The 26,678-nt window shown below is 41.0% G+C and overlaps 2 protein-coding genes across 2 annotated transcripts in view; one reads left to right on the top strand and one right to left on the bottom strand.

The window, feature by feature from the left end:
• Positions 1-328: 328 nt before the first annotated feature.
• Positions 329-4,592, top strand: orc4 (origin recognition complex, subunit 4). The gene is made up of 13 exons (XM_085348043.1): positions 329-385; positions 480-556; positions 1,493-1,583; positions 1,676-1,751; positions 1,845-1,930; positions 2,010-2,058; positions 2,143-2,294; positions 2,379-2,552; positions 3,669-3,755; positions 3,847-3,955; positions 4,037-4,132; positions 4,211-4,278; positions 4,410-4,592. Exons 1-13 carry the CDS (start codon positions 329-331, stop codon positions 4,590-4,592), a joined length of 1,305 nt encoding a protein of 434 aa, XP_085204169.1.
• Positions 4,593-12,305: 7,713 nt separating this feature from the next.
• The window catches only part of LOC146608238 (activin receptor type-2A), an 82,920-nt gene continuing 68,547 nt past the window's right edge, over positions 12,306-26,678 (bottom strand). The window contains exons 5-11 of the mRNA XM_085347395.1: positions 21,989-22,132; positions 19,729-19,872; positions 15,574-15,719; positions 15,361-15,475; positions 14,124-14,262; positions 13,899-14,029; positions 12,306-13,540 (exon numbers count right to left, since the gene is read on the bottom strand). Of these exons, the coding sequence (XP_085203521.1) occupies positions 13,346-13,540; positions 13,899-14,029; positions 14,124-14,262; positions 15,361-15,475; positions 15,574-15,719; positions 19,729-19,872; positions 21,989-22,132 (1,014 nt within the window). The 3' untranslated portion in view covers positions 12,306-13,345. The remainder of the gene's footprint in view (positions 13,541-13,898; positions 14,030-14,123; positions 14,263-15,360; positions 15,476-15,573; positions 15,720-19,728; positions 19,873-21,988; positions 22,133-26,678) is intronic.

The following is a 26,678-nucleotide window of genomic DNA, read 5'->3' as shown; positions in this document are numbered from 1 at the left end:
CTGGTATCGTTGCATCAGCTGCATGCCGAATTGAAAAGTGTTTTATCCTCACCTGTTATCGACCCTAACATTGGTTACAGCACAACTGTAAACATGTCCTGAAGTGAGGCTATTTCGTTTCGGTGATTATTAGTCTTACGTTTGGCGTAAACTTAAAGGGGAAAAAAAAAGTTATTTATTGGAATTAAAACCGTTGTTTCCACCATGTTAGTGCATTTAATTGACACCTAACTGCAATGTAAAGTGTCAGTATTATCCCGCTGAAAATGAATTTAGTGGCATGTTGAAGTTGACCTGTTTTCCCACTTGTTCACGTTTTGCAGTCATCATGAGTAAGAGGAAGGCCAGAGATGCTCATCTGCCTATAGGGGAATGCATCACACAGGTGTGTGTATGAACAGCCAGTGAGTTTTTCAGTGTGATACTCTGAAATATACCTAATAAAATGTAGTTTATTTATAATACATGTTTCTGTGCAGGTTCAGCAGATTTTAAGGGAGCGGTTTTGTGAGAGGCTGCTCCCTGACAGACCAGAGGGAGTAGAAGCTCAGTACAAGTAAGTTCATAACAACAGGGCCTGTGGATAGAGGTGATTTTATAATAACGTCAACACATTTACCAAAAAGACTCATATCATAGTATCATGAAAAAGAGTTTACAAGAAAATCACAGAGAAAATCAGAATGTTAAATCCAAACAAAGTTGGATATTAAAATAAGAAACAAGACAATCGGTGCGAGAAAAGAAACTGGAGAAATGACTGGCACAGGTTCCTGCCTCATAGCTTCAACTGGATCGGCCTGTTTTAATCCTCGGGGCGTTTCTGGCTCTGTCAAAGCTGCGTGTGTGTGTGCATGCCTGCGTGTGCGTGTGTGTGCGCCTGCATGTGTGCGTGTTGTGACTTAAATATGGTTGTCCTTTAAAAACACATTCTTGTTTAAAGTGGAGGTCTGGAAAGAGGCTTACAAATGTAAAAACACACTGACTGGCAAAACACTGCCCACTGTGGTGAAACATAGTGACAGTATGTAGGGTGTAATTACGAAAGGTACCTTTACTAGTGATCAGTAAAAGGTTAAAAGTTCGAGGCCATTACAGCCTTACTGTTCATACTGGAGAGGAGGAATCGGTTGTAATCTGGCCTTGTGAAAATAAAACCATGAATAATTTGTCCTAAGTGTTTGGGAAAAGCAAATAACCTGTAAAGGGTGTTTGTTTTTGTTTTGGCTTCGGTTCCTACAGGTGTTGGATGGTTTAGAAGGCCTGTAGTAGAACTGTCATCCATAATTAAGAGCAGACCTGGAGCTCGGTGTGAGTTTCAGTGGCCCAGTTCAGTCGCACCTGGGTGACAGCTCTGTCCCAGTTTCCAGGCCAACTCGGCCACAACACGAGCTTCCCCAGTGAGAGATTTCCACTCATTACAAGCATGAGATGGGGGTGTATATTTTACTAAGCATTGTGGGTATTGAAGTTAAAGCCATTGTGTTTGCAGACACCTCCTGGAGCTGCTGAGGCGGACGGCGATCCACGGGGAGAGTAACTCTGTGCTAATCGTGGGTCCCAGAGGAGCAGGCAAAACAATGGTGAGCCGTGGGAAAAAATGAATTTTTTTTTTTTTTTTTAAAGTGTGGACTTGTTGTGAATCCTGTGAGGTTTGTGTTTTTTGTGCCTGAAGCTGCTGCAGTGCGTGCTGAGAGACCTGCAGAAGGAGGAGAAGGTGCAGAAGAACCTTCTTCAGGTTCACCTCAGTGGTACCAAACCTCATTTAAGTTCTTCACAATTTAAGAACCCACACGTTTGCTGGAAATGTGAATTGGATGGATGGGTTTGTGTGTTTGCCGCAGGTCTCCTGCAGACTGATGACAGAACAGCGCTGAAAGAAATAACCAGACAGCTCCACCTGGAAAACGTTGTTGGAGACAAAGTGTTTGTGAGTATTTAGAGAGACCGTTATTAACATTTTCAGCTCTGAAAACTGCAAAGATCTTTCTACCTCGTTTTTTTCTTAGGGAAGCTTTGCTGAAAATCTGGCTTTCCTCCTGGAGGCATTAAAAAAAGGTGAGAAAGTTCAAATATTTAAAGCTGATTTCAGACTAGAGGGGCAGGTTTGATGTTTTTTTGTTGTTGGTTTTTTCCTAAAAGGCAATCGCAGCAGTAGCTGCCCAGTGTTGTTTGTCCTGGATGAGTTTGACTTATTCGCCCACCACAAGAACCAGACTCTGCTCTACAACCTGTTTGACGTCTCCCAGTCCGCCCAGGCTCCCATCGCTGTGGTCGGCGTCACCTGCAGACTGGTGGGCCTCAGAACACCTCTCAGAAACCCTACTTAGATAATGGTAGGTGTTTTTAGTAAGTGTCGTGATACTTTTTCCATTCAGGATGTTCTGGAGCTGCTGGAGAAGCGGGTAAAGTCGCGGTTTTCCCACCGTCAGATCCACCTGCTGAGCAGCCTCAACTTCACCCAGTACCTGGAACGGGTTTGGACGCAACTCAGCCTGCCGGACAGCTTTCCTGACAAGAAGTTCGCTCAGGAGTGGAACGCTGGTGTAAAGGTGACGTTAGCAGGCAGACACAAAGTTAGTTTTTTTTTTTAGTCACGTCTTTAAGTCGTCTTCAGGAAGGCTTCTTGAAGGACATTCAAAGCTCTTCTTTGGATGTTTCTGCCTTTTGTTCTGTTCTGTCAACATGATCCTTACCTTCTATCCAGGTACGTCTTTACTGCATTGGCAGTGAGTTTGGGATCATTGTCGTGATTAAAAATTGAAGCTGTTGCCAAATGCAAATACAGCACCAAACCATGATGGAGCCTCCACCGTGTTTTACACACGGCTGTAGACACTGTTGTACGTCTCCCCGTACATACTGACAATGATTTGAAGCAAAAGACTCCAAATGTGGATTCATCACTATCAAGACCCATGTCACTGATTTTCAGTCCAGTTCTTGTGTAATTTTCACACCTCAGCCTTTTCTTACTGTTTCCCTTCATTAGGAATGGCTTCGTCACAGCCACTGAGACCGTTTGTGATTAAACTTCAGTGAACAGTAGATGGATCAGCTAAAGGTCCAGATGAATCTCTAAAGTCCTGTGGATATGGCCTTCATATACTGTTCATCTGCTGTAGATAGTTGTTTTTTTTTTTTTTTTTAAGGACTTGCCCTTCTTCTCTTTCCACTTTTGTTATTCACTGGTCCAGTCTCCTGAAATGTTTTAAGAAAACTCTGAATACCATACTGAGATATGCCATGGTTTCAGCTAATGGCTCTTAGTGAAAAAGAAGGCATTGTCCAAAGGAAAACTTGGAAAGACCTTCAGAAAGCCTGAAGAATTGTTGCTCAAGACCACTTTAAAAAATGACAGTCTGATGGCTTGGTGGCAAAATATAATGAAACGATTGTTGGCTTTTGCATGGTACTGCTGTTTTTTGTGCTCTACCTTCTTCGTGCCCTAAAAGCCTTAAATAGCTCACTAAAGTTCAGAAAATGTCTAATTTTGAGTTGTTTGAGTGACCGTAGTAACATCACTGCCCAGCTAACATGGTTCAGACAGCGATGTCATCTCTGGCCTCCTTTTGAACGGCAGACGATGTACACACCTTTTCCACATAGAACAGAAGTGCAGACATACAAAGCAAAAAGTACTGATCTTTGTTTTCTTGGTTCTTCAGACTCTGTGTGAGGACAAATCTGTGGAGGAAGTTCTGCAGAGACACTTCAACTCCAGCAAAGACTTTCGCTCTCTGCACATGCTGCTGGTGAGAAGATCATTTCTCATGTTCGGTTTGGGGAAGTTTTGGGTGTTTCCTTTTCTTTCATTGTTTCTTTTCGTACTAAATATCTTTACAGATGTTGTGCCTGAGTCGCGTCTCTGTCGCCAAACCTACCATCAAACCAGCCGACCTGCTCGAGGCCAGCCGGATGTGTTTTGCTGACGCCACGGCTAACATGCTCCATGGTGAGTACAAATCCTAACAAGGGACGTTTTTTTTTTTTTTACCCGTGGTCCGAAGAGTCTAAGTGAGCCGTTTCTCTTTAGGTTTGTCCATCTTGGAGCTGTGCCTGGTCATCGCCATTAAGCACCTCAATGATGTGTATGAAGGAGAGCCATTTAACCTTCAGATGGTCCATAATGGTACGATCGCACGATTAAATTACACAAATAGAAGAAGCTGTCCCGTCTGTTTCTTCACTCGTGCCTGATTGTTTCCAGAGTTTAAGAAGTTCCTGCATAGGAAGTCCAACTCCATGTACAACTTTGAGCAGCCTGTTGTCATGAAGGTTGGTAGAAACGCTTCGAAACTCTTCCCCCAGTCTTTCCTACCAAACCCCCACACCAGGCAGAAAGTGGACATTTCCTGAACACCGATACAATCTGTTTGCTGACTGACCCTTAATCTCTTCGCCTTTAGGCGTTCGAGCACCTGCAGCAGCTGGAGCTGATCCGGCCTGTCGATGGTTCCTCGGCCAAAGTCCAGAGGGAGTACCAGCTCATGAGGCTCACGCTGGACCACAGCCAGATCATGGATGCCCTGCAGAAGTACCCACAGTGCCCCACTGACGTCAAGCAGTGGGCCATGTCGGCATTTGGGTAGAGCTTCAGAACATTTAGAATTCAGAGTCTGTGAAGCTTGTTTTGACTTGGACTGAAGGGCATAAGGTTTGTGCTGCCGCCCACTCTAAACGATCAGAAAATAAAAGGAAATGAATAGTTTGGCATTGGTGCGATTGTTTCACCCTCTAAGCAGTTAGAGGTTTATGCTGAAGATAGACCCCCCCCCCCCCCCAAATCTTAATACAAAAACTCAGCTTCATGTGCTTGTGTCATTTGATCAGTAGTTGGACTTAGCAAGTGTCATCAAGCGTCCAGCTTTCATCATTTTCAGGTCGTGAGCATCAGGCTGCTGAATACTGCTATCTAGTGGTGATTTTGTGCAGTTGACAATAACCTGGATGAAAGTTGCAGTTTTGATTTCTTGGACAAAAATATGTGTAATTGTGCCAAAAGTCTGTTTTTTGTTGTTGTTGTTTCTTTTTAAACACGCTGTAGCATCAGTGAGGCATGTGTCCCTCCACAGTTCACAAGAATCGCTGCTCCCACGATGGTTTTACAGTTTATGCACAATGATCAGCTGATTGGTCTGCATGGCCGTGAGCTGAATGAAGATTCACCTTAGTGGCAATAAAAAGAACTCATTTAATTAGGTGTCCTCTTGGCAGATATTTTGTGTTTCTAGGCTTCAAAAGCCTCATTGCTGCTCTTTTAGAATCAAGTTTCAAAGGTACATTGTTGCATAAATCCAGCTTTATAAACATGAAGTTGTTTTTTTTTTTTTACTCATTTTAACTGTTTAAATGGTATGCTATGTATTTGTGGCTACAGTTTTAAAGATTTTATTCAGTGTGCAATGCCATGCTGTACTGTAAATATAAGCCTATAATCCAAATATAAGCCTCATGTTTCCAACAGGGAACCCAGCCCCCCACCCTCAATTTAATTGCCTTTTCTTAAACATGGAGCACTGAGCATTTAAGCAAGGCTTGTAACTGAGTGAAGGGACCTGTGAGTATCAGCCTTAAGAAGAGCCAATCTAATTCTCTGAATGAGAGGAAAGGAGGTGACTGTGCTCCATAGTTCAGAGCCATGACACAGGCACAGCCCATACCTTTATGAACACAGTGTACCCGTCTTCTGATGGCTGATTCCAGCAGGATAGCACACCATGTCACAAAAGCTCAGATCATCTCAAACTGGTTTTATGAACATAATGACTTCACTGTGCTCAAATGGCCTCCACAGTCACCATATCTCAGTCCAATAGAGCAGATTTGAGATGTGGTGGAACAGGAGATTCTCATCTGCAGTAACTGTGATGCTAACAAAGAATTAAGACAAAAGTACTTAATCTAGTACTAACAAGGTGTACTTACACCTAATTGCATTGGTTAGGGTTTACCTCTTAAAATCTGATGTATCAAAATTTATTTTATGACTTTCCTTTATTAAAAAGTCCCTAAATATGAAAACCAAACTGTTTCCAGGAAAACGCCAAGCCTCTAAAAAGAGTTAACTCCAGACTGCAGTGATTCAGAGAGGGGGAAAAAAGGAAAGAAAACACATTCACAATCTAAAAACACATTTATTTACATCACGTGGATCACTTCAGCTGATAAAAACCATGGCCGGCTAACATTAGCCGAGAGTCGCAGCGCTAATCAGGGATCAGTCCTGCCTCCTCTGCCATAATGTACACAGGGTTCATGAAGTTTGTTTCCTCTGCTGTAACACTTTTTCAAGAGATTTTCCTCTCATCCCTTCTGTGAGGTCAGGATGAGGACATCCTTGAAGCTGGTAAAGACTCATTCCTACTCAGGAAAACCCAGTGGGCTGTTTCTTTTTTTGTTTGTTTGTTTGATGTACTTCACTTTCCAGTTTGAAATTGCAGACCTTAGTTTCTTTCTTGTTTTCACATTTTTTTCTCAGTAACATAAAATGTACAGTCACATGTATCAGGAGCAAAGAAAAAAAGACATTTTCATCACTGAAGAGAGGATTTTTTTTTTCTTTTTAAAACATGACACACTGAAGTTTCATGTTCAGACTGATCAGTTTCTCCCAGCTTTAAACAACCTGTGAGCATCATTGGCATTGGAGACAGTGTTGGCAGACCCGGGATAAGCGCTGCAACTCGACAGCCTCGAGAAATGTGGGGTCAAAGTAGTGTTTTTGTTTTTTTTTTGTTTTGTTATTTTTTTGATTTGTTTTGTGGGGGGTTTTTTGTAGAAATTTCAGGCCTGGTAACCAGACTTCTCTTACTGCCAAGACAGTCTTAGCGGTGGGGGTCGGTGGGGGTCAATGGAGTTCAATGTTTCCTCTAAAACTCTTTACCACCAGCAGGAAAAAGGAGGAGACTGGGAAGTTAGAATGAAATAACCTGTAGTGGATGATTGTAGTAGCACGTATGGGAATATTGCAACAGCTCCTAAAGAGCTTGGAGGGCTTTTTAAAATGTAACCATCAGGGGATCCAAGCAGGCTCCCAGAGGAACACCTTTGGCTGAACCATCACAATTCGTTTTCTTTCTGCCTTACAAAGTGCTCCAATGAGCCTCCAGCTTAGTGAAGGGAAACTTTTACAGGCCTGGGTGCTGAGTCAAAACACAAGAAAAGTATAAATGAATGTAGAGGAAACACTGAAGTTCAACACGCACTTATAAAGATTCAGCTCAGAGTATATAGTTGATACAGGTATTTATGTCTGTACAGATCCTAGACTGCTTAAAATAGTGGGGGCAACAAGACACAAATGTTTCACTGTTTATATGCACAGCAATGTGAGGTGCTGGGCTGGAGGAAGTCAAGGTAGAAACATGTAAAGCTTCAACATGCGCAGGACCCATCCATACACCTTTAAATATCCAAAAGATCCATCCTTTTAACTCCTCTCAGGTCGCCAAGTCAACTGCTCCTCATCAGGATAAGGCTGAAGTTGAAGATAAATTATACAAATCAGGAGGGTCGAATATGACTGGACTATTTTCCAAAGCTGGTCACCTCAGCTTTTGAGGTGACCAGCTATCTTGCAAACACTGATATCAACACTGCCTCGCTACTCGCTGCACTATCCTCCTGAACGAAAGACAATCTCCACAACAGTGCCAGAGATCAAAACAGGAAACTCAGAAAGTGTAATTTAATCTGGTAGCTCCTGCACTAGCTGAAAAGGTGACAAAACCCCTGATGCTATTAGCTAAAAAAAACACCAAAGTGTGGACAGTGGATATGACAGCACTTTTAGTGTTCACCAACATTTGCAAGGGCGAGAACATTGGGTACAACAGGCCCTGCAGGCTGTCAGTTGTCGTTGCCATCTAGAAAGCCGTGCAACCTCTTTTGTGAACATTTACCAATCAAGAGGATTCTCATGAGCATTTGTCAGGGGTGGGGTGGGGTGTATCTCTGCTGGCATCTTCATTACAGAGACAACATCCAATCAATTACATTTTCACTGACTTGATTAACTGGTGCTTCCAAAGTTGAATCACTCTAGCAGGATCCATTTCACTACCCATTGCTGAGAAACTGGGTGACTGGGTTCAGTTGGGGGTGCTCACAAGACCACTGACACTGAATAATAATTCTTTAAAGCTTCTTCTAGACAAAAAGTTAATTAAAAAAAAAAATTCTACCTTTTCCCCCTACAATGAAGCTAATTTTCCCAATAAAGGAGATTCAAGAAGAAGCTGCTAGTTTAAAGAAAAATATACATCTACTACATCAAATGTCTCAAATGCTTTCCAAAAATTTCCAGAGGAAAAACTTTACCTCACAAAATTTAAATATTTGAGCTATAGATCCATAGGGCCATGTTCATTCTGGACTATTTTAGAAGCGCCACCTATTAAAATGAGATGTTCCGAATTCTTGCGTATTTAGAAGCTCTTTTGGTGAAGTTTCCTAACTTTTCAGTGCAAGAAGTTAACGCTACAGATCCTCAAAGTTCAGTTCAGCAATGCTTCATGTAGATGCTCCTTTGGTGGAGTCAGAACAGGCATGGTTCCTGAGGGGAACCAATGGATGGTAGACGAGATTGTCGTCAATTGCTTTAATTGGGTACTTGATCAGGTGAAGACAAACAGAACCAAATATCTGCTTCGTTTTGGAAGTTTAGGTGCTAAAACAATGGTAGGACCAGAGGTTTTTGAGGACCTTTTTTTCCCCCATCGTCCTTTGGATGGTCGGTTTGGTCCTAATGGACCACAGAGCCGGTACAACCGAGAGGTGTATGAATGGATGTCCAAATACGCTGGGCTTTGCAAGTTTCTACGGGACAGGGCACAATCACACGAAACCAGCCAAACGCAAAGCCCTCTAAAGTTACACAGGGCCGGGCTCAATCCATCGAAGTACACACAATACTGGAATCCAGGAGTCTGAAGAACATTCATTCTCGGTCATTTTGTCCATAGACTGAATAGAAAGAAGCATGAATAAAGTTTATATCTTTTTCTTTTTGAATCAATTAATGAAAGTAGTTCCTGAATTACAACTGAAAACCCACCCCAAACCCTGAAACCCCAACAAAAACCAAAGCTCATGCCAGAACTTTATTCCGAGTTGCACTTGAGCTCCAATCCCCAAAACCTCAGGCCAGTAAATTAAAAAATAAATACAACATATCAATATGCAAGGTCACGGATAAAAAAAATAAAATGCTACAAGTTATTTGTGTGTGTGTGTGTATTGAAATTCACTCCTGCAGCTGATCCTACAGAAGTGTAGGGTAGTTTGCGGCACTGGTTGCATATAACTCGCTAGAACTTAGAAAAGCATAGTACTGAATCCCTGAATGGTATTTGTCGGTTTGGGTCGGTTTCTCTGAGCGCAGTTTAAACTCAAGCCGGAAGTCTTTCCCCTACAGTGCTTAGGATGTGACTGCCAACCAAACAGCAGCGAGTTTCTTTGCTCGTGGCTGATAAGATTTGTCAACCACTTTGGCAGGTAACCAACCAGTTTGGAGGCAGTTTTTGGATATCCACTTGGCTGCTGGAACACTGGTGAGTAGGTTTTGCATTTGAGGACACAAACATGGGAACTAAAAAGAATAATACTGGTGTTTTTCCCTTATGTTGGTGTCATTCAAGGATCCTTTTCGTTCTGCAGTTCAATCTCCCTTTGTGGGACAAGAAAACACATTGTGGTGGAAATGAGGAAGCTTCTTTGTAGCCTTATTCTGTTTCTGTCTGTCAGACCTTCAGGGAACAAATTAAGTTTACCCCTAAACTGAAACCTTTCCCCTAAATCAAGAACATTTAGAATTATTTTTTTTAGCAACCTGGTTATGATTTTAATTTATTTGCCATAGTTTCTATACTGAAGAAATCCCTGCAAGTGAGGTAGTACTTACTGAAGGGCTGCTGGGGTTTGCAGTACTGATCGTCCCCGACTGTTCAAGCTTTGCGAGGACCTCTGACAACGGGTGCTTTTGAACAGCAGTGGAGCAGCATAAGGAAGCGACACTGATGCAAAAAATTGTACTCATGCTACAATATGTAAATAAGATGATGGCTTCAACTTCCTTCAGGTTTGCGGTGTTGTTGCAATATGGTGTGCGGAAATAACCTCAAACTTATGCTGCCAAATTTGCTTAAAGAACTTTTACAGTTCAACTATGAAGATCCTTTTTTTGGAATCTTCTAGATTTAGGTGGGATAACTAAACAATTTGGCCCTGATTGGTACAAATGTTGGCACACATCTCCATTCTCCAAACATTTAGCTTCATTACAGACTTTTTTGTGCAAAATGAAAGGTTTTGCTCAACTGATCACTAATCAATTTAATGTCTTAGTGTTTTACTTGTATACTTACTGGCTCTTGCTCACCAAAACGTCATAATACAGTGCTGTAAAGAAAGCCTCACTGTCTTGAATGTGAATGGTTTGGATAGAAAGAAGTTTCTTCATGCCCCTCCCCAAGTATTTTCTAACTGCACACAGAGCTTTATTTTAAACTGTGATATGTGAAACCGTCCCAAAGCTTGAGGAGAGACTGCAGGTCTGCCGGCACCAGTGTTCAATATCCCTCAGAGGAAATAAAGACTCAAAAACGTCATTTGTCGCCTTCGCAACAACGACAGATACATCCGTTTTGCCTGACATCTACAAGATTAACTAATATCGACATGTAGAAATGGCACCAGGATGAAAGACAGAAAGGAGAGATCCCCTCGTCTCCACTCATTTAACCATGGTTAGCTGTGTGAGTGTGCCGGTTGGGTCGGCAAGGGTTTCAAACTGTCAAGCTAAGTGGTTTTAGGGGTTTCTAAGAACTTTTACTTTGAAGGGGAACATTATTGGTTTCTAGTACGTCTCAGAGGTTAAATAATGAGTGTTTGCAGATAAGTCGGCGTCTTCTCTGCAAGCTATAGGTAACCAAAGAAATCACAAGGAGGGTTTTGGTTGTCATGGGTTCACCAACTGGTTTCTAGGCCTGTGTTACCAAGGCCCTAGGGAAATAACCCTCAAATTCCAACGGCAGTGGGCCAAGCTTAAGAGAAAGCATCAAAACAAATTAATTAAGTCTAAACTGGAACAGTGCAGAATGAAGGTGGTTAAAACATAGACCAGATTTTTGGTTCTACAGATACATTAGGTCCGGTTGACTGTGTTGGTTGGGCAGGTTGATATTTTTTCCTGTTTTTAGTAATATCTCTCTTCATTTTTGTGGGAATTAATTCAGTGGTCTGCATCCTTGATAATTCAACTTTCCCTTTTTTGTAATGAGATCAGTATGACTAATGAATGCTGTGGGGATCTGGCATTAAATGACTGGTGGAACTTTGTCAGAAAAAGTGGATAGTCCTAATATAATAATATAATATCTCTATCATGTGACGGTTTCTTTCAGAAGATGAGATGAATAAGGATTATTTTGAACTGTGATTCATGCTTGGCTACTTAAAAAGAATGGGGAGCAGATTATGTCCACCTTTTAGTTATCGACCAACCTTACCTAATACAGTTTTCTTCAAACCGACTAAAGACACTGAACTATTACCGCACGGCTAAACCCTAACAAGTGGAGACGAGGCAAGAAAGAGACATAGGAGGCGCAAGATTCGGCGAAAGAGGAGGTACTCCAGTTCGAGACAGATGAGGATGTGAGGGCGTGGTGTTGAGTAGCAAAGATTCCTGAGGTGTATCCAAAGAGAGCAGAAACTCTTAATTAAAAAAAATAAAATAAAATAAAAATAAAAAGATGCGTGCAATCAAATCAAAAGCAAGCTGGCTCAGCTAAATACAGGCACAGTTCCAAAGTAGGGCTGGGTACCTCTGGAAACTGTACTTCAAATTTGATACCTCCTAAAAATAATCATGCCAGGTGACCTCGTTTTTTTTTGTTTTTTTTTTGTTAATCTGATTTTTCTAAATAGAATCAAACAACACATAATTTATTTCACAATGAATGAACAAGAATATGACCCGAGAGTTTGATATCTCTGATTAAATATCCAAAAAAATAAAAAAGAAAAGAAAAAAAAAGAGAAGGTATCATTACAGCTGGCACCCAGCGCTAATCCAGAGAGAGATCTCATGACTCCAATTCAAGCTAGTCAGCAATGGGTATTTACTCTCTGCTGACGGCTGACACGGCAAACAAAAAAAAAAGAAGAAGAAGAAAACTTTAAACGACAACTTCATTATCATGGGTGTGGGCAGGGTGTGGGTGGTGGTGGTGGTGGTGGTGGGGGGGGGGGGGGGGGGGGGGGGTGTTTCATGAGTTTATCCCGCTCTCATGAACATCTGATAGAAGCAAAAAAAAAAACAACAAAAAAAAAAAACAACAGGAGAAAGTTGAAGTAGACACTGAGAGAAAGGAAGGGGACGAAGAAGGGAAAAAGTTGTGTTGTTTTTTTTTACGGTTTGTATGGCCGTGTGTGTCTGTGTGTGTCTAGGCTTTGTTGATTGACGAAGGGCCAAAATGTTGTAAAGGAAGTGCGAGCGATGACCATGACCAGGGAGAGAGGGACTGATTTTTTTTTAAAACTGTCCATCTGAACTGAGGTATACCTGGTTGAAGGAGGTTTATGGTTTTTATCGTCGTAATGCTTGAAAATGGACCCCCCTCCCCATTCCCCCCCCATTTAAAATAAGCTTGATTACCAAGTTGTCTGGGTCCATAATACACTATGTACAGCAGCATTACACTATAAACATTCAGAAGCCGTTGCTTATTGGCAGAACGATAGTCTCCCAAAAAAAAACAAAAGAAAAAGAAAAAAACACACGAGAAAACAGCAAATGTATCAAGAGCCGGACGCTCGTCTTTTCTTTTTTTTTCTTCTTTTGTTGTTTTTTAACACTAAAATGCACCGAGAGTTTTGTGAAATTTCTCCGAAGAATCTTCTCAGAGCAGAACACGTCGCCCTCCTACATCTGTGTGTGTGTCTGTGTGCGTGCGTGCGTTTGCATGTATATGTGTATATAAAAACAATACATGATCAAAGTGTCCGTAGAGTGTTGTCCCAGCATGTCAGTGCTGTGGCTTGGTAAAACATCCTGAGTGAGTCCGCTCAGGATGGCAGAGAGTTCAACGTTAAAATCCTCAAGCACGCCTATCAAAATGAGGTGGATGTCAACTGATGTGGTGAGGCGGGCGCAAGGGGCGTTTCCTGAATGCGAGCAGCGGCCCGCACTTAAAAGAACAGGAAGGAAAAAAAAAAATCAAAGGAGAAGAAGAAGAAGAAAACCCCCCCCACAAAGCCAACCAACCAGGGTTGGCCATTTATCCCCTCGTGTTGATCTGTGTTTTCGCTAGAGCTCGTCTGGCGTCGGCTGATTGGCTGATCATAAGCTGGACTCCTTGGGTGGGAGGTCCACGTTTGTCACCATGGTGACAACCGTGACGATCTCCTCGGGGCCGATGACGGGCGCCTGGCGCTGCATCTGTCCGATGCGCTCTTCGACGCAGCCGGCGGACAGGCGTGCCTCGGCCTCGTGGTCCCAGCAGTCCTCGATGGTTTCGCAAAGCATGGCCAGACCCTGTGGAACAAAGTTCAGACGAACGTTATCCAAACAGCACCACGATATCTCAGCTGGTTGTGGTTTCTGGAGTTTGAGCATGGACACACTGGAAGCGCTCTGCAGTGGCACAAAGTGGGCGGGACCTATTTATAAACTTTCAGGCAAGTGACTGAAGAGACTATCCAATGAAAGTTCATAATACTTTGTGTTGTTCTTACTCACTGTCATTTTGTCCTGTGTTATATGTTGTTTGATTATTTCAGGTGTACATCAGCTGTTCTTTTTAAATGTGCTATAGAGGGAACCATTTTAAATCATGCTGCATAAATCAAAGAGCTATGGGACAGTTTCAACAAACACTCCTCTAATTTCTCACCGTGTGTTTCTGCCAGCAGTCTCGCAGGCAGGGCCGCAGTTTCTTATGCACCACCACCTCCTGCATGTCCTCCAGAGATGGGTGCTGACCCACCTCCTCCTCAAAGGGGAGCATGTACTCATCTACTGGTCCTGGAAACATGTGCACGTGTCCAAAGTTAAAATTCGGACGGAATAAAAATAAGACAGTGTGGATAAAACCTGACTGGAGTGCTTGTGGATTTACCGTCGGCAGCGGTGCACCGTGATGCCAGCTCCCACAGGACGAGGCCAAAGGCGTACATATCGATGCGCAAAAATGAATCACGCTGGAAGTTGATTGCGCCCTCCAGGACTTCGGGAGCCATGTAACGTCGTGTTCCCACCTACAGGTTCCAAGCAGGAGTCCAAAGATCAGCACTGAGATAAATAGCTACATGACCACCAATTAAAGCAGACCCAGCAAAAACACTGCCAAATAAATGTGTTTTCACTGCTTTACTGTGATTGTCCAACTTTCAAAAATTGAAAACCTCATCATTCAAATGAATCCCTCCAGGGCTGCTTCAAAAATTTCTGGCCTATGCTGCCACCCAAAGGAGTCTACAACTACTGTCTCAAAGCACGAATAATAAGTTTCTCTCTAAAATGGATGTTGGTGATTACAGCGAAATGAACAAATAGCTTAAAAAAAAGAGAAAAAGATCAGGCCTCAGGTCTAAATACTCAGTTTCAGTTTTCCGTTATTTTTGTCCCCCCCCCCCCATTTTCCCCTTAAGACAGGGTCCAGTATGAGATAAAGAAGGGTTATTTTGAACTATAAATCACGCTAAGCTAAGATAAACTACTGACTATTGCAGTTTCAGGAGGAATTGAAGTTGTACTGAATTGAAAATTCTAGAACATAATTTAACATCAACGAAAAGACGTAATTATACATTAACAGGAAGATTCTGGAAAGTCACTGACTATTAATAGAAAGCTTCTAAAATATATTGGAAAGATTATAGAATTTCACTGTACATTAACAAAGAGAATTTCATTGTACACAAAGGGAAATATTTTAGAATTTAACTGCATTGATGGAAATGTTCTAGAATGTCACTGTACACTGACGGAAAGAATCTGACTGTACTTTGATGGGAGGATCTAAAATGTCATACATTAATGGACGTATGTCCTTTTACAATAAGGGAAAGATTCTAGACTGTAATTATTGATACTGTATAGATGATTTTTTTGTGTTATTCAACTTGTCATTTAAGATTGTTGTGCTGTGCAGTGCAAAACATTTGGAAGACTAAAATATTATAATAATGATAAACCAAATTTTCAGACAACATAAACTGACATTGGTTGCTTAACATCATTGCACAAATAAGCTGGAAACAGATGTAACTGGGTACTGCCTGTAAACATGCCTTCAAACACAGTGAAATGGTGGATGAGAGACAACTATATGAAGTTTTAAGTGTGAGCTATACCTGTCCGTGTGTGTCTCCTGCTGATTTTCCTGCCTCAAACTTCAGAGCGAGGCCAAAGTCAGCTATGCAGGCTGTCAGGTTATTCTTCAACAACACATTCTTACTTTTAATGTCCCTGAAAGAACGCACGACACAGGAAATATCCCTTTAGCCCAGTCAAACTAATACAGGAGTCTTGATAATCCACAGATGTTTATGTTTATGGCAGTGTACCTGTGAGCGATGGAGGGCTTGTGCCCGTCCTTGTGTCCTGGGATATCTTCGTGGAGGTAGGCGAGACCGCGGGCTGCTGACTGAGCGATGTGGCAGAGCTCGTTCCAGGACACCACGTTGGCCTTCAGGTAGTCTGTCAATGAGCCCTAGTGAATGAGACAGACAGAGAAGATGGGTGTCAGCGGGAAGAAAAAACAGAAACACTAACTTTACATTCAAAAATGGGCATGTAGGAAAAGGGGCCCCAAAACGTGCCCTTTGCCTGTCGCCCAGTCCACACTGCACGTGTCCCTAATTTCTGTTGTTGTTGATAAGCTGTACCTGTCCAGACCCCATGAATCCAGGCCTGGCTGCCAGACGTCCCCGTTTCTGTTCTAGCTTAATGCCAGTTTCAGGTGAGGTTATCCAGTGCCAAATATTCTGTTTCAATGGAGTTTCTCAAAGCAAGACCCCTCCCCTGAGATGACCCTACCAGGAGTTACTTGGCATCTTCAAGTCTGAGGCAAAACTCCCCTTTGGGTTGGGGGAGAGACGGTGCTCCAAGAGAGCGAATGCACAAGATCTTATTCACGTGTGATGGAAGGGCCGGAGGACGATGGAGGACAAAGCAGATCACTAACTTGTGTTTAACTGTTACAGAAGTTTTAATGTTTATCAGCTGAAATCTAGAAATGTGTGATGTTATAAATATATTCAAGAGTCAGAGTGATGGAATGAAAAGATTAATTAATAGTACATTAAAAGCTGAGCTGCATCAGAGCATGCAGTATTCTCAGTGTGGTAATGGAAATATCTCTAATGGATGGAAATTCACCAAAGCTTTTCTATTTTTTTTAGTTTGCAGCTGACTCCACAAGATAAAACAATTATACTGGATGTACAAGTTTCAATATTGACATTTTTTAGATGATTATCGAAGAAGAAAGAACTTCTGGAGCTCAATAAATCCCCTAGAGTGCAATAAATGACATTTACGACCTACAAGGCGTCCTCTTAAAACCACAGCGGATGCTTATTGTCCTCTCTGAATAACGGAGCTCTGATAACGCTGATTCAATGACCTCCTCCATGTGATCACTTATCCTTTGTCTACTCATGAAGAGCAGCATGTGCCTTACTCTTAAGTATTAGAGCGAAAAAGTAGAAATGCTACTGTAGATCTGGAGATTTGAGCATTACAAGGGAAAATTCATGCTTACATCTAATTTACTAATTTGTCTTCTGTCCTGTTAATGCTCATATTTTATATTTACTCATATTTCTGTGCTGCTGCTGTTTCCCTCACACCTTTATTGACCATTTTTTATAATGAGAGTTAATAATGTAGAATAAAAAGTATAAAATATATTTGTTAATCTGTACTCCTGTTAGTGTTTTTCTTTAAATGTCATCTACAATGCACAATGACAATAAAGGTCTTGAATTTTGAATGTCAACACAACACAAGGTCACCAGTGGAGGCCAAAGGCAAATGTAGTTGTGTTGAGTGACCACTAGAGGGCATGCAACTCCAACACATCATCAGCTGAGCTTCAGATGAAAGCTTTCCACAGTGTGTGTGTGTGTGTGTGTGTGCATATTCTGCGTGACAGCTTTTAATATCCTTGCAGTGGAAATATATGAAAAGATATAAATTACAGGGTTTTTTTTTTTCTTCGGCAAGCTGCTGCATGTGCACGGCTCCACACCATAAAGCTGCTCAGATGCATCAAACATAAATCAGCTGCGACAGACGCCAACACTTCGACACCTGCTCTTTTTAGGTCAAAGCTTAAAGACTTATGCTTGCAGAATAATTACAGTTTCCTCCTTTAAAGCTCCAGTGTTATTCCCTCTAGGAGAGCTTCACTCCACTCCAGAGCTGAGTGCCTTTCCAAGAGTTGTATTGTGAGTGTTAAAGCCTCACCGCCACACCCACAAGCTTTTAATTTTTCAACCTTTATTCACGCGATGAAGGCTCCTTAGGAACGCTGATTCAAATCCTCGGTCTGGCTGGGAAATTTCGGGCAAGCCAAGCGTACAAGAATCACTCTCCACTAGGTTGGTAATGACTCTCAAAACACAGAGGCACTTAGAGCCCCGAATGCTACAAAGGCTGCAGCATGGAGGGTGAGTGGAGTACAAAAGGGGGCTAACACAGCTCAAACCCACTTTCTAGGCACAAAAAAAAAAAGAAAGGCAACATGAGGCGTATTGTAACTATAGATTAGATCTTAAGGCACCAAACAGAATCAATAAAATGTGAAGGTTTCATGCATGTTTCCCCTCTTTACCAGTGTTTACAACTTTGTTAGATGGTCGCCCTGGAGCTTTTTAGATCTGTGTGCAACTGCCCCCCCCACAAAAACCCCCCAGCAAACAACTCAATAACATACACTAAGCTCAGCAATATGCTGAGCTTACATGGACACAAACAACCCAGTTAGTGGGAGAAATCAGGCGGGAAATCAGAGAATTGTTTTACATGTACACTGTGACTGGAAAACAGATCTGAAGCGCTCCAGTTGGATGTGTTTTAAACAACACTTGCAACGGTTTCTAACCTTTTCTTCAGCTGTGGAAACTTGAGCCCAAGTTTATTGAGTTTTAACTCTTTTACTGAGATGTATACCGGCTTTGATCTCTTGATCTTACAGCTATCTTTTTAAAGGTTTGAGTGGCTGTGCCAGGTTTAAATGCAGGTGTATATCATAAATTTGATATGGATACATATGGATAAATGCTCAGTAAACATGGACTCTTATCAGGACTTGTTGACACAGTTCAAAATGGAACTAAAATAAGGTCGTATAGACATCCAGACCATCAGCTCAACATGTTGCTTGGGTAGCAACAAGAAAAAAGTAGGGATCATACCACAGACTGTATATAAAGGATGGAGACGGCCACAATGACATCAGTAACGAACACTAGTGTTTTAAACCTCTGTGTTTGTTTTTTTAAGACAGAAGTAACTATACTTTATGGAAGCGCATTTCTGCCACTGAAGAAAATTTATTTGGCAACACGTCAAAATTTATAGTTACATAAAAAAAAAAATTGTAACTCAAAAATTTGGGTTAGCATCTCAAAAGTTGAACTATATATTTGGGTTATTTATCTCAGAATTACAACTTGACAACTCAAGATTGTGGGTTAGCACATTGAAATTCAACGCAGTAACTAAAAAACTGATCAAAGTTTAGATGCAACTCCAATTTTGAATATCTCAAAAGTTCAACTTAACTCAAAATAAAGGTTCAAAAAATCTTGAAATTATGATTTAACTCAAAAATGTGGGTTCGTTTGCTCCACAAAGCAAAAGCAAAACAATAAAATGTGATAAGAATTTTAACAGTTAAACTAAGATAGAGCCAAAAACAGCACAGAGGGATCAAGAAGCTCTGTAAATAAAATAATTACGACTGACTAATGCAAACTTAAAAAGACTTTTTAAAATATAAATAGATGACTTATAAAAACAGTCACCCTGTTTTTTAATTTAGGACAACTGGCTATAGAGACAAAAACTGCTTTGTGGTCGCCAACGTGCTTATATCAGCTATAAATTTTGACATTTTAACATGGCGATCTATGGGTACTGACTCACTTATGTAGTCACCCTCTACTGGCCACCAGAGAAACTGCAGTCTTTAAACCCAAAGGCTGCCCCCGTGAGCACGCCTGCTACTTAACATAAGCAACAGCCTGTTTATTTTAATGAACTAAAGCAGTGATTGCACTTAAGATACCCCAGAAAAAGCAAAATTAAACACGTTTTTGTTTTTCTTTTGTTTGTCTTATTCGCTCCTCTTTATCTGATGGTCTTAAATCAAGCTGAACTCATAAAGCAATTTTTAGACCTAAATGACGTATCGATGTAAAAACATCCTGAAACTGGTTTGAAATAGATCCACAGTGTAGTAGACAAAAGCCTGGCATACAAAGCAAACTGAAGGTTCAGCATGAAGCTCAGGTCATCGAGCCTGGAGGTCTGAGACGTCCCCAAAGTGCGAGAGGTTTGATGAAGCAATGAGAAAATATACAACATATAGAGGAATGAATGCATTAGAAATACAGTCCGGTCTCCTATAGTGTACTCTGCTTTAGTGCACTCAGATTGAAAATGACTCAGTAAAGAAAAGAATATGCATCTCTGCAGCCCTCTCGGCGTACCTTGTCGTGGTAGGCGGTGATGAGCCACAGCTCCAGGTCCAGGTTGTTGTTCCTCTTCTCCGCACCGATAAAGTGGAGGATGTTTTCGTGCTTCATGCCGCTCACGCTGTAGATCTCGTACTCGTTCTGCCAAGACAGCTTGTCCTAGACACGAGCACAGAGGGAGAGATGCAGATGTTATTCATGCCGCCGTGCCACCCAATCGACAAAAACACGTACAAGCCAGGTCACGACTAGTGTTAGAAAGTTTGGGAGATGCAGATTGATTTTAGTCTATTCTTTGTTTTACATGCTGCTTTATTATTACTCATTATTAAAACAGCCGAGAAGCTCTAATTCATCTCCTAACAGAGACACTCGGCACCCAAATAATTCCAATAATATTAATCAAATATAAAACACATTTTTGCTTATCAAAAGGTCAGAAATAACAAAAAAGGGGATGAGTTATAAAGTTTCCACTAGAAAAGCTGTCAGACTTGTTGGCTACAAGTTTAATTAGCTGTTTTTCATTTATTCCCCGCTTCCAGCATGAAAATAATGGATACACTAGCCCAATTTAAAAAAAAAAAAAAAAAAGCTTATCAGAAGAATTTTCCTGTAACCAAACTAGATTTTACCCAGAAAATTAAACACATACAGCCAGAGTTGGTACAGTTTCTATTCCTTTCTATTTCCTTTTGATTTCATTTTAGTTTCAGTTACTTCCCAGAGTGGATTTGCTTGTTTTAGTTTAGTTTTTATTAGTTAAAGTTCCTCTAACAGCCACTAGAGGCTGGATCTAAAAGATTTCCAGAATTGTTAAAAAAAACGAACAAAAATGGTTTTAGCTGCTTTGGTTAGTTTAGTCCATCAGAAAAACTAGGTGAGGTGACTATTTTAATCACGCACTTTGTTTAAATGACATGAAAAGACATGTCCATAAGTGTCAAATATAAGTCCAGAATCACTCCGGTAAAGAGTAGAATTGGACAGTATTGGAAAACGTGAAAGTGTAATTTCTGGGCTTAAACATACATTCAAAAATTAAATGGATCCTGTTCCTGTTTTGTCGACTATCTACAACAGAAATGTCTTTTCTTTTAAACGGGTGCAAATGACACAATTTATTTCTTACAATTTAAGAGATGTGCTGAAATATTTATTTCATTAACTACAGCAGTAGTTATCTTAACTGCACTACTGTATAGCTCTGTGTAAATAATCATTCTGTACATTCGATAATCTTTAATCCTACAACTGTTTACAACTTGCATAGTTCACATATCTGTATAGCTGTATATCCCAGATTCTGTAAAGTTATTTATTTCATATTCTGTATAGTTTTTCATATTTATATCCTGTTCATATCCTGTACATAGCTTGTACTCACTACAGCCTGTACATACTTATAGTTATAGAATATTCACAACATACTTCATACCGTGTACATTATAACATACCATAATAGACCCATTTCTGTAATATACTCACATATCTATATTATTGCTAATATATATTGTAATATATCTATATCACTAAAGCACTTCTGGATGGATGCAAACTGCATTTCGTTGCCCTGTACCTGTGCATGTGCAATGACAATAAAGTTGAATTCTATTCTATTCTATTCTATTCAGTATGTCTTTGATGTTCAAAATGTTGGGCACACCTGTTTTAAGACCTTAAATTACTATAAATCCCTTTCTACAGTATTTATTTCACTTCAATCGTATGTATTTATTTCTATTCTGAAAAAAGGTGGCTGCCCCTCCCTCTGGCTCTGTCTATGACTCCTTCCTGTTAAAAAGGAGTTTTTCTTTCCCACTATCGCCAAGTGCTTCATCACAGCGGGTTCGTCTGATTGTTGGTGTTTCATCTCTGTTATTGTAGGTTTTTTACCTTACAATATGAAGGGCCTTATTTTTTTTGACTGTTGTTGTGATTTGGTGCTATATGAATAAAACTGAATTGAATAAACTGTCATATATCAAACATGATAACTTTTTGACATATGAAGGCAGCGGTGACAGGCTACAGTCATTAGTGAAGATATGTGGACAGGCATTTGATAAATGATTAATACTCACAATGTGTGTGTTTTTGAATCACCTCCTTTACTTCTTATAGTTGTTGCTTTTTTTTATTTAGTTTTGCCTTTATTTGATAAGACAGTGAACATTTTTCCCTTAGTACTTTACTTTGTGGGGGTGTAAGAGTTGTCAGGCTAATGTAACAGTTGTAGTAAAAAAACAAAAAGAAGAACCATCAGCACGTGTACCTGGATGGGAAAGATCTTAACAGCCATGTATTCGTTCAGCAGTTGTGCCTTCCACACACAGCCGAAGCGCCCCCTGGCTTTCACCTCGATCAGCTGCAGAGGTTTGTGTCCCAGAATTGGGGACGGGGGTGAGGGTCCGGGATCCTGCAGAGAGATAGAGACGCAGGTGTTATTCTTTTTATTTATTTATTTATTTCTTGTCCAGAGCATTAAAATAGCACCGGGCTTACATTGAAGGTGACCGGGCTGTTTGGCTCACAGTGACAGCGTGCCTGAGGAGCTAAGGCCAGCAGAATTGCCAACGTCTCCACATCTTAAATCTTACAACTTACATTTATAGACTTCTTCCACAAAGTGGTGCCTCGGTGCTTTATCTACTTTTAAATTTCTGTTGTTTCTAATGAGGGAAAGTCCGCTTCAGGAGAGCTGCACATTTAAGTTTAGCCTCCATATGACCGTGTGGACACGGCATACCGAGCAGGGTTCGGATACATTCATTTTAAATTCAATTAACCCCCCCGAGGAGTTGCATTTGCTCAAGTTTACAGAAGCAGGTTTGTAACTGGAGGGTTGCCAGTTTAAATCCGAGAAACAGCAGATGAAATGTGTGCGCTGGCGGTGGTTGGAAAAAACAAAACAAAACCTGGAAGATTAACTGCTGAGCAAGGCACACAAAGAAATTGGGCAAGGGTTTAATTATGGATTTAATAAAAACATTTAAGATCCAAAGGCGGCGGGTCAGACCGCATGCGTGTGCTGTGCGTTCATGCTAATCCCACACAAACAAAAGTGAAAGAGAGTAAAGCCAAGTGTTCCAAATCTAAAGTAGGTTAAACACAGCTGGTGATCGGGATTAAGCTGATCACTTTCACATGTGACTTCACAGAGGAGGACAGAGGGCGAGCAAGGATAGCGAGACCTGGAGAGAGAGAAAGCACGCGAGAGACGGAGGTGGAGGAGGACGAGGGTGGGGAAGAAGGTTAAAAAGAAGCATGCAGTGCAGGAGTCACATTTCCAAAGGATAAAAGGTAGAGGAGAAAGAGTAGCACATGACTGATGGCGTTTGATGAAACCAGATACGCTGCTGTAAAACCTCGACTTTAGCTGCATGCCTCTGCTGTCAGTAAGAAAAGAAGAAGAAGAAAAAAGAAGAAGAAGGAGCTTTTTTTCCCTTCGCGATGTTCATGTTTTCACTTGAACTGAAGGCTTACAAGGTGCCTGATGAGCTGCAGCAAGTTTCAAGACCCCGAGGCCTGCAGGATCCACTCAGACGCGACGATAATATATCAGGAGTGCACTCGTGTTACTCCGAGTGTTTCGCTAAGCTCACGTAAAAGAAAGAAAGGGTTTCTCTTTTGAGTTTCTGCTGGATTTAACAGATTTAAGAGCGCTGCTCTAACCCACGAGGTTACAGAAGGAAAAGAAAAACGTGCATTTCAGGGCACAAATATTACCTCATTTCTGGATTTACCATCCAGGGTTTTTGGCATACGACCTTTCTTAAAGCCAGATCCAAGCCGCACACCAACTGTTAAAAATGAGCCCATGCCAAGGAGCGTGTAACAGCAGGAGCCGTTAAAAAAAAAAAAAGCGCAGAGGAAGCGGCTACGGCAAGATTACTGCGGTTACAGGAGCAAACTGTGTATCCTCTAGTAACATTTATGAATTAGATTTTTATCAAGATGAAATTGAACTCTGGCCTTTAGTGCACACAAAACAAAGCGCTACTGTGTGGCTGAAGAAGCCTTAATGTGCATTTCACTAAATCTCATCATTTTATTACGTTTTGGCAAACACAAGACACTGTTTGAGAGGGTGGGGGTAAATCAACAAAGTTTTTAGAAACACAGCAAAATAACCTCAGCTGCCTCTTTTTCTTGGAGAAGTTGACTTTAAAGCAAACAAAAAGTGGCAGATTGTCTGGTCGGCTCAGAAATATTTTGCATACATCAAACTATTTTTTTTAACTACATATAATTAAATCTATGGATGCAGATAAAGAAAGGCTACAAACAAATTAAATTCAATTAAGTTTTGTTCCTTCTGCAGTGCAAGAGGACTTTTATCTAGTGAACACACGCCTACAACGCATCCTTCGTCAGGTCCATACTGAGCTAATCTTGTTTAATTTTGCCTCTGTACACCACCACAGTGGGTTTTAAATCAAACAATCAAGATATGATTCAAGTGCACAGTTCTGGTTTTGATTCATTGCATTTACCTGTTCAGTAAGTACAGCCATTTTTACACACAATTGTATGTGTCTGAAATTATGTTCCGAGCACCTTTATGAAACAAATAAGGTGCTGTCCAGGTTTTCCATCAGGCACATCTATTGCCAGGGACATCGGTTGGCTTTAAACCACATGGCTGTAGGCTAAATCCATTATAGATTTGGCCCAACTTTATGGCTTCCATAGGAATTAAGAGGGGGAGCAGCAGCCAAGCGCTGCTAATCAAATGCACTTCATTAACTGTTTATCAGCAAGTGTGAGCATCTCTATTAAAGCTCAAGTTTTGGTAGATTGCTGGAAGTTACAACAAGTTAACTCCAAGGTGAGACCATGCAATGTTCAGGTAACCATAACCCCCCCCCCCCCCACGATCTGCATCTCAGACTCTACAGGCATCAGTTAGCATGTTAAATATTAATTCATGACAGTACAATTGGAAAAAGACTGAATGAGTGTGGGTTGCTTGGAAGGGTTACAAGAGAAAGCCTATTCTCTCTAAAAGATCACGGCAGCAGGTTTCTAAACCCCCCATCTGAAAAATCACAAGAGTTCTGGAACGATGTCCTTTGGACAGACAAGACCAAAGTGGAGATGTTTGGTCATGATGCACAGCTCCACATCAACACAAATACCTCATACCAGCTGTTAGTACGGTGGTAGAGGTGATTTGGATTTGTTTTGCAGTGAATGAGTCGACCATGAACTCCTCTGTATACCAAAGTATCCTAGAGTCAAATGCGAGGCCGTCTATCTGACAGGGTCATGTAACAGGACAATGATCCCAAGCAAAGCAGCAAATCTACAACAGAATGGCTGAAAAGGAAAAGAATCAAGGTCCTGCAGTGGTCCAGTCTAAGTCCAGACCGCAACATGATTGAAATGCTGTGGTGGGACCTGAAGAGAGCTGTGCATAAGCAAACCTCCACAAACCTCAATTAACTGAAGCAATGCTGTAAAGAAGAGCGGGCTGGAATTCCTCCACAGTGATGTGAGAGGCTGATAAAGTTACACAGAAAATCATTACTTCAAGTTATTTTTGCTAAACGTGGCTCTACTGAATTCAAGACTCTTTATTTTCAATTATGCAAGCAAAATGAAATCATGGGGTGTACTGCATTTATTACAAGAGTGCAGAGTCTGGTGAAACCTTTCACATGACTGTATATGACTGCTGTGTTATTAGCACCTAACAAGAGCTATTATAGTTTATTTCATTCTAATTAATGCTTTTAAATTTAACGCTTGACTTTTCTTTTAATTTAATTTAGTTTCAGGTAGTTTTCAGAGCGGATCTTCTTTAGTTTTTGTTGCTTGAAAATTTTAGTTTTTTACTGTTTCAGTGTTAGTTTCAGACTTTTGTGATTTTAATTTCCCAAGCTCACAAAATTGTTTCAAGTTTTGTTCCCTAAAGGTCTAATTTTATTTTTATTTTAGTTAACTTTAGCATTGCATTCACACCTAGTTTTAGTTTACTATAATAACGTTGCACCTCAAACCAAAAATTCCACAGAAACCTCTTAATATCCATCAAACGGATTAAAGTCGAGGTCTGAAAACAGACATTTATGATGGAGACGTGTTGCAGTCATGAGGTCTGTCTCGAGAAGGTGCACGTCAAACGGCCTTTTCTCTAGGACCAAGCTGCTCCCCAGGGATCGTGTTTTCAATTTGCAACATCTAAAAGCGTGTAAGAAAAAAAATAAATGAAATAATTGCTGCTGCTGCTTTTGGTAGATATATAGAGCAGGCTGCCCATTTCTTCTAGGCAGTGCGAGGGGAATGGAGGATTGGAATGGGAACTGGTGTGTTTACTTAAAGCCTTTTCCCTCTAACAGAGAGCTGTGAGGCAGACCTGCTGTCTGCACACTGCTTTCACACCAAATGCCAGCCAAATGACGAGGAAAATTACCCACCACGGTGCAGAGGTTGGATTTCAGAGCGGCCCAAACGCTCTCTAGATGGCAGCTTGAAAACATTTTTAAGAACACATTGTACTGACCAAAATAATCAAAGTATAGTTTCACACAAATGTTTCTATGCATCTGTTTTTGATACTGTTTTTAAATATAGGCATGAACTTTCAATGAGGATCAGATGAACTCAAAACTTCTTTTTTTTTTTTTTTTTAAACAAATCATTTACTTGCCTGGTCCATGACTGGGGAGCACGTACTGTACTCACAGAAAGCTAGCTTCCAGTTTGGCGGCTGAGCCTTACTGATATTATTAACTAAAGTCGAAGGATTTGGCAGGCTGTTATTTCAGACCTTTGTGCATCAATGAACTTGACAACCTCCTGTCCTTTGGCAGGTGGGATAGGTTAAAGAATAACTGGACAGAAATCTGATTTCTCCCAGTCTGGACTTTTAGATCAACCTGCAGCAGCAGCAGGCAGGATAGATGATTGAAAGTGTGGTGTGATGTGCTTCTATAGCATCACATAAGAACCTTTAATTA

The sequence above is a fragment of the Diplotaxodon limnothrissa genome, linkage group LG23 (genome assembly GCF_057381915.1).
Source record: "Diplotaxodon limnothrissa isolate DT_005_m linkage group LG23, D_limnothrissa_male_GT1.1, whole genome shotgun sequence".
In the NCBI taxonomy this organism is placed as follows: domain Eukaryota; kingdom Metazoa; phylum Chordata; class Actinopteri; order Cichliformes; family Cichlidae; genus Diplotaxodon; species Diplotaxodon limnothrissa.
This window is presented reverse-complemented; position numbering and strand designations above follow the sequence as displayed.

Coding starts and splice junctions, on each gene's coding strand:
- orc4 (XM_085348043.1), top strand. CDS start 329: ATGAGTAAGAGGAAGGCCAGAGATGCTCATCTGCCTATAGGGGAATGC. Junction 2,295..2,378: donor TCGGCGTCACCTGCAGACTG/GTGGGCCTCAGA, acceptor TTTTCCATTCAG/GATGTTCTGGAGCTGCTGGA. Junction 3,956..4,036: donor CACGGCTAACATGCTCCATG/GTGAGTACAAAT, acceptor GTTTCTCTTTAG/GTTTGTCCATCTTGGAGCTG.